Below are 8,790 nucleotides of genomic sequence, written 5' to 3'. Positions count from 1 at the left end.
CACAGAACTCTTGGGCAACAGATGATTCAAGAAATTAGTGGACACCCGCTCAAGCATCATAAATGGTGGCCGATTATATGTGTGTAGGTCCTGTATTTCTCGTTTTACTTTTCGAAACAAGAGTTCGGCTTCATATTGATGCACCATTCAATTGTTTCTGTGCTCATCTCTCCAATTTCACTTGGTACGTGAAAGGTGATTAGCGATCATGGAGTAAGAATAACATAAAGCCAATTTGACACACACACACACATAATGGCCCAACGAATTATATATATATATAGGAAAAGTCCGAAGTAGCGATCGTTATCGTAACGAAACTGTTTTTACCTGGCATGCACTTGTACCTGCAAAATGCTTTCTGCTTGTGGCCATTATATTCTACTCTGAATGCATTAGCTAAGGTTCTCCTTAAAATATGAAAATCCAATATACATAAGCCAACTTACTTGGAATTTTAGTGTGAACCAAGGCAATACACATCAATAAGTAGTTTCAGCAGCTGAATATACTTTTTTAGCGTTGCTAGTTATTTGTACAAGCGGAATACAGACACTCAAATCACCTTCAAAACGAAACATCAAGCAATCTAATACGTCATATGTATCTATCTGCAGGTTTATATTTAGTTTCTTTTTTTCTCACTACAAATGCACGACTATATATTTCACGTGTAGGTAATATTTTGCAATACTAGCATTTTGTTTGATCATGGACATTTAGGATTTTTCCCCGGTCCACCGTAGTAAAAGTAGTCTCCCCAGTCAGTATTATTTCCCAATAATATGCCATAGCAATTTGGCTGATTGGAGACGGTTGTAATCATATCAGGAGGTAGTAAGGTGTTTGAGCCATTGAGTATTTGAAGATTCCTGAAGTAACTTGCCCTTTGATACCCTTCTTCTGGAAAATGGCCACTGCCCATCTGGGTTGTACTGTTTAGACCATCTCCTTTTCCATTGCTTACGACTCCACCCCAAATGATGGCTGAAGCATTGTGCACAAGGTATTTGAACAAAGAGGTAGGCCAGTAACCAATTGTCTTGTTCTGATACTGCAGCCACCACACTGTCTGGTCTGGATCCTAACAAAATTCTCCCATGATATTTGAAGCTCTAGAATTCTCAGTGAACTGTTACATTCATAAAAAAGTGGTTTCTTTTGCTTACCTTCCAAATAAGGATGCTGATATTGTATTGCGAGCCATTGTAGACTGAGGTTGGGGATAAGCTTGCCCCTAGTGCAATTTCATTGCTGGTTTGGACAAAACCCGAGCAGAACAAGTTGTAACACCCGGTGGATTGGTAACCGTCACTCTACAAATTTTACCAATTTGCAACACAAAATCTTTATGTAGGATCCTCTTCTGGTATATACTATAGCTAAGTTAAAAACACGAACATATACCATTAAAAGCAAGTGCAGATAGAAATTTCTAAGATTGTTACGAAACTTAAAATCGATCAACTTCTATAGGAAAGTGCTTTTTATCCATGTAATCTGGGCCAGAGAGTCCTTGCATTCATAGAATGTGAGTTCAGTGAGCTTGAACTTAGCCTTGTTGAGTGGAATTTTTTCAAGATAATGGCATTTTCATCAAAATCCAAGTTTTTTCTTTTAACATCGCATTAACCAAATGTTGAGTGTAATTTTTTTTTGCACCTGCAGAATGCGACGACTCCTTGGTCAACAACATGCAAACAAAAAACATACTTCCATCAGAATTTTGGAATTTCTCCAAAAGGATTCAGCTCCGGAAGATTAATTGTGAAAGATATTCTTTTACTTACAGTCCAGTAGGTGTAAAGTCTTGTTCTATTATCTCCAAACCGTTCTGGGTTGACCTGAGTAAAGAAAGCAGTAGGATCTGAACAATTGCACATGTAGTTCACGAAGTCGTGAACACGAAGAAACATATTAAGGAATGATTATAGAGAAAACCTACAATCCATCCGGCCTCAATGGAGTTCAGTTCTCTGGTTGAAGGACCTCCTACAACCCCAACTCCGGACAAGCTAGATCCACCTTGGTCTTCATCATCAATTTGGGGTTGCCATAGATTTATAGTTGCCTTGGTTCCAAGATACTCTTTACTTTGAACAAATGCATATGCATACTAAGAAATTTCACCATCAACAGAGGGTAAATTAGATAAAGGGATTGAAAAATTAAAACTGCTAGATTAAAAGCACTTGAAAATTACCGTAAGATACATGTTGGACTCTTTCTGTTGCTAAAGTCCCGAAACCTACTGTTTTTATTTTTTATTTTTTGGTGAGACATATTTTGTGGTACCTCATAAGTAGCTGAATTTTTGACAGGTGCCGTCCGAGGTCGCCATCTAAACCTGAACCTAGGTAGCCTCCCAGTCGGAAGTCTCAGGATAGAACGAGCTCTTAAGAAGTCATCTTTCTTGGTTCTTCTAATAGGAATGGTTCCCTTGGGGCACTTTCCATTCAACTGCCATAGCTGAGCAATAGGTCTTGTATGATGCTTCCTTTGGAGTTCGAAGTTGGACATTTTACTCTTATCAAGTAGTATTTCAGGGTGATAATTCGGCGCCATCTGCAGCATATTTTAATTTCAGCACTACATTCAAGTGACAGTGGCATGGCCATAATAATGGACCAGTTATAATGTCACATGCGTAAGTTTGTGAACAATTCAGAATCAACATAATCCGTTCCTCATTTTTTTAGGGCAAATTACATTTTACCCCCTATGGTATAGTATTTTTTCTATATAACCCTCTTATAGTTTCAAAAGTTATGCATAACCTCATCATAGTTTCAAAAGCTTCATCATAGTTTGGATTAAAATATTAAAGTAACGGGAATGATCATTCGTAACGAAACCTTTGAAAATATCGAAATTACCCTTGTTTAAAAATTAAAATGATTGAAGTAACCAAACTATATGAACATAATATATATGACGCACTAACCCAGTATGGTTTTATGTTTTACTAAATAACTCCCTTATGGTTTAATGTTTTATCATATAACTCCCTTATGATTTTCAAAATATACGTATAACCCCCTATGGTTAATAAATAATTTTCAGCTTTATATAGGGATATTTTAACATTTTAAGTGATTCCGTTACGGATTGTAAATTCCATTACTTTGACACTTTAATTCAAATCATGAGAGGGTTATGTATAACAACACTAAATCACAGAGGGATAAAGTATAATTTGCTCTATTTTTTAAGGTTAGCTCCGCATGCATTATGCTCGTTCTCAAATTACACTTGCTTTTCAACGATGTTATCACTCTTTTTCATCTTTTTGTTGTTTAAAGGAACGATTTCAAGAAAGAATTAAAAGTTTTATAAGAATTATGAGAGAAAATTGAAGATTTACATGACTTTTCCTGATTGACTTTTGGATTTTTGAATGTCAATGGGGGAGGAAGAAGCAAATAGCCAAGTGGTTACACCACAACTGAGATAGATATGCTAACCTGAATGGTATGATTTTTGAGCAAAAGGTGGTCAAATGCTGGTTGGTGAGCGATATGGATACAATCAATTATATCACCATCAGGGCTCTGAACAAAAACAACCGTATATGCATAAATCAATTCTAAAAGGCAACATATGATACACAAATTTACTAAGTATTGTAGGTAGAGAAATATACATAAAAGAAAAGGAGATGAGTTATTATTAATACCTGTTATTGCAAATACGTACGTTGGATACTATACTTGCCTCTTTTAATTATGTTCTTAACGCTTAAATTAAGTGTAATTAACATGTTCAAGTTAAAGTCTATTTTCACCTGTTATCACTGCTTTTCCCCCTTTCTCAATTGAAAAATAGATCCTAATATGATAATGAATCTTAAGGTAAAATTCTTATGATTTAATGCAAAATTATGCTTTTCACTTTTTCAGGAAATTCTCTAATAATCAAGTTTATCATTATAAGCTTTCAAAAAGAAAAGAAGATTTTGAGAACAAAGCCTTTGCAAGGCGAGGGGGAAGGGAAAAAAAAAAACCGAGGGTGATGTATAACCTGGATGGAGTTAAAAGCAGCATGAACTTAAAAAAGGCAGAAAAGTGCAGAGAACAAGGGTGATGTATAACCTTGATGGACTTGACAGGATTTCTTCTTGACTCGCTCAAGATTCTCTTAACCTCAAGCTTCTGGCTTGCCATGCTCATCATCAATAACAACATGAAGCAATACAATTGCTTCCAGAAAAAGATGTGCATATTGCTAAAGAGAAAATCCATTGAAACTACTGCTTCAAATTAAGGTTGCTGGTCTTCATTAATGCATGAATGACTGCATCATTTATAAGCACTCAAAACTGTTTAATGAATTGGATGAGTGCTGTCCAGGGGTAAATCTACCTTGGAGAGAAGTTATCTTGGCAAGCATTGACTTAGTCCAGCAGATAGGATTATATAGATTATTTACCAGGCATGGTAGGGAAAAATGCATAGATAATCTAGCATGAATAACTAAACTACTTTCAAGAAATGCGTGTCTTAAGGCCAATAGATTGTGATCTTGCCATGCAAGATAATATGTGAAAAGATGAACAAATCCAGAAAAGAGTTGAAGTCCTTAAAATGGTTTGATAACGGATGTAATAAACTGTAATGTAATGTTCAGACTTTACATTTTACTCGGAGATAAAACCAGTCAAATCTATCCAAAGAGAGGTTAGGTTGGCATACGATAGAAAGATGATTAAATTATGGGGAGATTCTTATCAGTTTTACATATGGTAGACATTACAATCATATATTTTTTATGGAATTCTTCTTCCCAGTGACGTTTACCCAAATAAAACCTATAATACTAATGTACCTACTTTGTGGAATATTTGATCCAACTTAGTAAATGGATGATCTAGGCTACATCAATAAAGTAGTTTTAATTTCCCAGTTGAACCATAGGTAAATGCATGTAGGAAGAACAAAGTCGTTTAAAACTTATCTAGATTGAGGGTGATGTCGGGTGTGTTTCCATAGGAATTATTTGTCAAAAATTACTTGTTTGCATAACAAGCACATTTTTATTTTTTTAATCTGCTTTCTATTTCACATACATTACATCATAATAAGTGCTACATTAATTATTTTAAGTAATATTTCAAATAATCTCCTATCCAAACATACCCACGTATGGATTTATTAACATTGACTCAGTTGCAAAATTTACATAAGCGTGATGTCCATTTGCATGCAAGCGACTCATTTTTTTCATTTATTTTTTGTATAGTTATCTTACAATCAACCATTGTATATATGCTTATATAATTTTGTTGAATGTGTAAACTGTTTATCAATTGAAAGTATGAAAGCAATAACTTAAATAAGTCTAATTTTGTAAATAATACATCAACTTAACCAATGGAACACCAATCGAGCTATCTCAATCTCATTTGATATGGTGTATGCCTTACAAATAAATATCTTGGAGATTTACATGTGAAATTAACTATGATTATTTATTTGAAAATAACTATGATTATTTATGTGAAAAATGGGTTAATATTTTTTGTATAAAAATTATTTTGCACTAATGAGTATACATACATACAATATATACAAAACCAATATTTCAAATTCAAAAAGAGGTTGGGTCATACGTCCCAATTTGCTAGTATACAAAATTCTTAAATTTGACATGTAAAAAAAAATTAATTCCAAAGAGTCACTGTCATAAGATTAAAAAAAAACATGTAATCTGATTTTAGTTTCTATCCTAAGGTTGAAAAAATGGATTAGCGTTTTCTACATTGTTATTGTAAAATTGTTTTGTACTAAGATACATGCTGCTTATGCAAAACTAATATTTTAGAGTCATGCATTCAAATCTACTAGTGCAAAAAATTCTGAACAGTGATGCATAGAAAATAGTAATTCCAAAAAATTACAATTTTGAGACAAAAAAAAAATGTCTTATAGTTCATTTCAGCCTAAGAAACCTATACAAAATTACAAATTGCTAAAAGGACTTAGCACAACCAGAAACTATATGAATCCATATTTATAAAGGAGGGAATTGACAAGTTCGTTTCAAAATTAGACGCGTACACTCTTAGCATAGATTTTTGTTTTTCTTCTTTTCTTTTCTTTTCTTTTCTTTTCTTTCTAGTCGCATACAGTAGTACCCTGCATTTTGAATAACCTGTTCGCCCACAGGCACTCAAATGTTCTGTTGTACCAAAACACACAAGCACACACAGAGACGCACACAGTCACACAGTGAGGCTGTGAGGGTAATAAACCATCAAGAACTCCAGAACCCTTTTCTTTTCAGCCATATTTCACTTTCATACTCGCTTCTGCAAATTTTTACAAGGTAAATTTTCCTCGCAGAGTCTTTTGATTTTCTGTTTTCTTTCTTTCTTTTGGTGAATATGATCATCTCCATCACAAAAGCATGATGGGCTGTTTTCTTTCCTTAAAAAGTTTCTTTCTTTCAACTGCATTTTTAAACAATTAGTACTCCTTTTTGATATTGTGAAAGTAGCATCTTCAGCATTTTGTGATGCAAAATTTACTACGTGATTTCATTAAAAAGGTGGATTGTGGTTTGTTTATTGCGTTAGTTAAAGCTTACTTATACAGCTAAAGCTCAAGATTTGATTTTGGAAAATTTCCAAACTTGTCCTGTATAAACCCTTATCCCCTGTTTGTTGATTTACTGCTTAAGAAACAAAAACCTTGGTGGAATTCTGAAAATTGAGGTGAGTGAGAGTGGATGGACATATGATTGAATAATGAGTTCGACTTATTATGACTGAGCTTTTGCAGGTGTCTCGGAGAGAAATGGCTGAAGGAAAGGAGGTCAACATCATGTCCGTGGAGCAAGCGATTCAGAGAGAATTGGCATATAGGAAAAAGATTGCTTACTTCTTGTCTGAGGCAGAATTTGCAGAACTGTTACCTTTGGAGGTGAGAACTCAGACTCTACATTTTCTTATGCTGCTTATTGTCAGTCTTTCTGTTGTAATTGTTTGTGCTCTAATTACTCGTGTGTTCCTCAAAATTGACGCTATTTTATTGATTGCTGAACCTATAGAACTGCTGGCTTATCACAAATGATCGGCGCAAGTTGAGTTGAATAATATGTTACAGAAACTCAGCAAGTGTTATTTGTGAAAAATGGCAGAATTTGATGTATTTCAATTTGGATTTGAGGTCATGGGGCTGTTCTGGTGTAAAACCTTGATGCTTGATTAGTCTTGTATGGCAGATTTCGTGAAATTAGTTATGTAAGTCGAGCCTTGTTCCTAATTATTAGGTGCCATTTTCATCTAAGGTTACAATTCCATAGGCAACTCACTGTTTCATTAGTTTATGACGTGCATACATATATGTGCTTGATCTCTTCAGCACCTAAAAAGAACGTTATCTGAACAAAATAAATGTCTTTACTCTCAAATATATATCATGCCAAATTGTAAGAGAATTAATTATGCTATTCAAATTTGGTAGCGTCGTTGCATTACACAACTCATGAAACAACTCAAGTCAGTCTCTCTTTCAATGTTTTAACTTTTAAAGTATGATACAACACAAAACCACTTGTAACAGCATAGATTGACCATACTCCAATCTGGAGCACTACATATTGCGGCAATGAATTTTTGAAATGGCCAAAATGAGCTTAATCTTTGCAGAACTAATAAGCTTTAGATGCACAACAGAAAACTGCCCAAACAGAATGCCATCTGAAATGCGGACTCTAGATTTTTTGAGATTAAATAACAGAATGATGCATACACTTCTTACATTAGTGAAAAGGTTTTTTTTTTTTTTTTGGAAATTCAGTTAAAATTGATGTTGCTGCATGATACCAAAAGGTATAGATATGACTATGATTCTTTACTACTACCCTTAAAATCCATAGGACGAGGTTTGATTTGGTTGAATTGAGGACTAGGGAGCAAATGAATTACATATAGAGGGAGTAGGTTTTTCCCTTATCATTCTCTAGTCCTTTTAATCAACTTATAATCCTTGATGATTGCTGGATAGCTATGTAACCCATTCTTCTTTTTTACTAAATTGGTATTCGTTTTGGACATTAGTTGTTCAGGTTGCTTATTTCAATTTTGACAACTTGTTCCTTATATTAGGTGCCATCTTCGTCTAAAGCTACAATTCCAGAGCCAAATGTCTCACAATTTCTCAGGCAGAGTTTGAGGTCACCTACCATAGCACGGCCTACATCAAACCCCAGTTCAAGCCTCACCAGTGCAGCAGCAAATGATTTGACATCTTCGGGTCCTAATCTTAAGCAATCACCAGTACGATGGGTTATTTAAAAACTAAAACTTTTTTCTTGCACTAATTTCTTCATGAGTTTAATCTGTGCATAAATATGATTCATCTCTTAAAGCCCTTAAAAGAAGGATATCTGGATGATATAAGTCACTTTAGCTTCAAACTTTTGCTATGGTTCTGTCCCCTAATTTAGGTCTTGCCAAATCCAAAGGATAATAATTATGTGGTTCAAAATTGGTTGCATCCCAATGGCATGCAACAGGAGAATTGGGGCTCATATTGTCTATCCTTCCTTTTTTTAACTTATGAAACAACAGACTGAATGAACTGCAACATGTATATGCAGTGGCACTGACTCATGAAATGTATATGGAACAACAGACTGAATGAGCTGCAACATGTATGTGCAGTGGCAATGACTCGTGAAATGTGCAAAATTGGCCATTTTTGCAGAGCATTCAGCCACTAACTGCAACAGATTTATCTTTAAAGCACAATGCTATGCCTGTAGGTATTGAAGGCCAGATCTTTTACA

The 8,790-nt window shown here is 34.6% G+C and overlaps 1 protein-coding gene across 1 annotated transcript; it reads right to left on the bottom strand.

The window, feature by feature from the left end:
• Positions 1–709: 709 nt before the first annotated feature.
• On the bottom strand, positions 710–2,565 carry LOC113759428. Its single transcript, XM_027302003.1, has 5 exons — positions 2,296–2,565; positions 1,946–2,116; positions 1,791–1,844; positions 1,170–1,316; positions 710–1,084 (listed from the first exon to the last, which is right to left on the bottom strand). Exons 1-5 carry the CDS (start codon positions 2,563–2,565, stop codon positions 710–712), a joined length of 1,017 nt encoding a protein of 338 aa, XP_027157804.1.
• Between the last annotated feature and the right edge of the window lie 6,225 nt (positions 2,566–8,790).

The sequence above is a fragment of the Coffea eugenioides genome, chromosome 2 (genome assembly GCF_003713205.1).
Source record: "Coffea eugenioides isolate CCC68of chromosome 2, Ceug_1.0, whole genome shotgun sequence".
Lineage (NCBI taxonomy): Eukaryota > Viridiplantae > Streptophyta > Magnoliopsida > Gentianales > Rubiaceae > Coffea > Coffea eugenioides.
This window is presented reverse-complemented; position numbering and strand designations above follow the sequence as displayed.

Bases quoted from the DNA above. Each gene is read 5' to 3' on its own strand.
- LOC113759428 (XM_027302003.1), bottom strand. From the start codon at position 2,565: ATGGCGCCGAATTATCACCCTGAAATACTACTTGATAAGAGTAAAATG. The intron at 1,845-1,945 runs GTAGGTTTTCTC...TTCTTTACTCAG, and splicing joins CCATTGAGGCCGGATGGATT to GTCAACCCAGAACGGTTTGG. The intron at 1,085-1,169 runs GTAAGCAAAAGA...GAATTTTGTTAG, and splicing joins TCAGCATCCTTATTTGGAAG to GATCCAGACCAGACAGTGTG.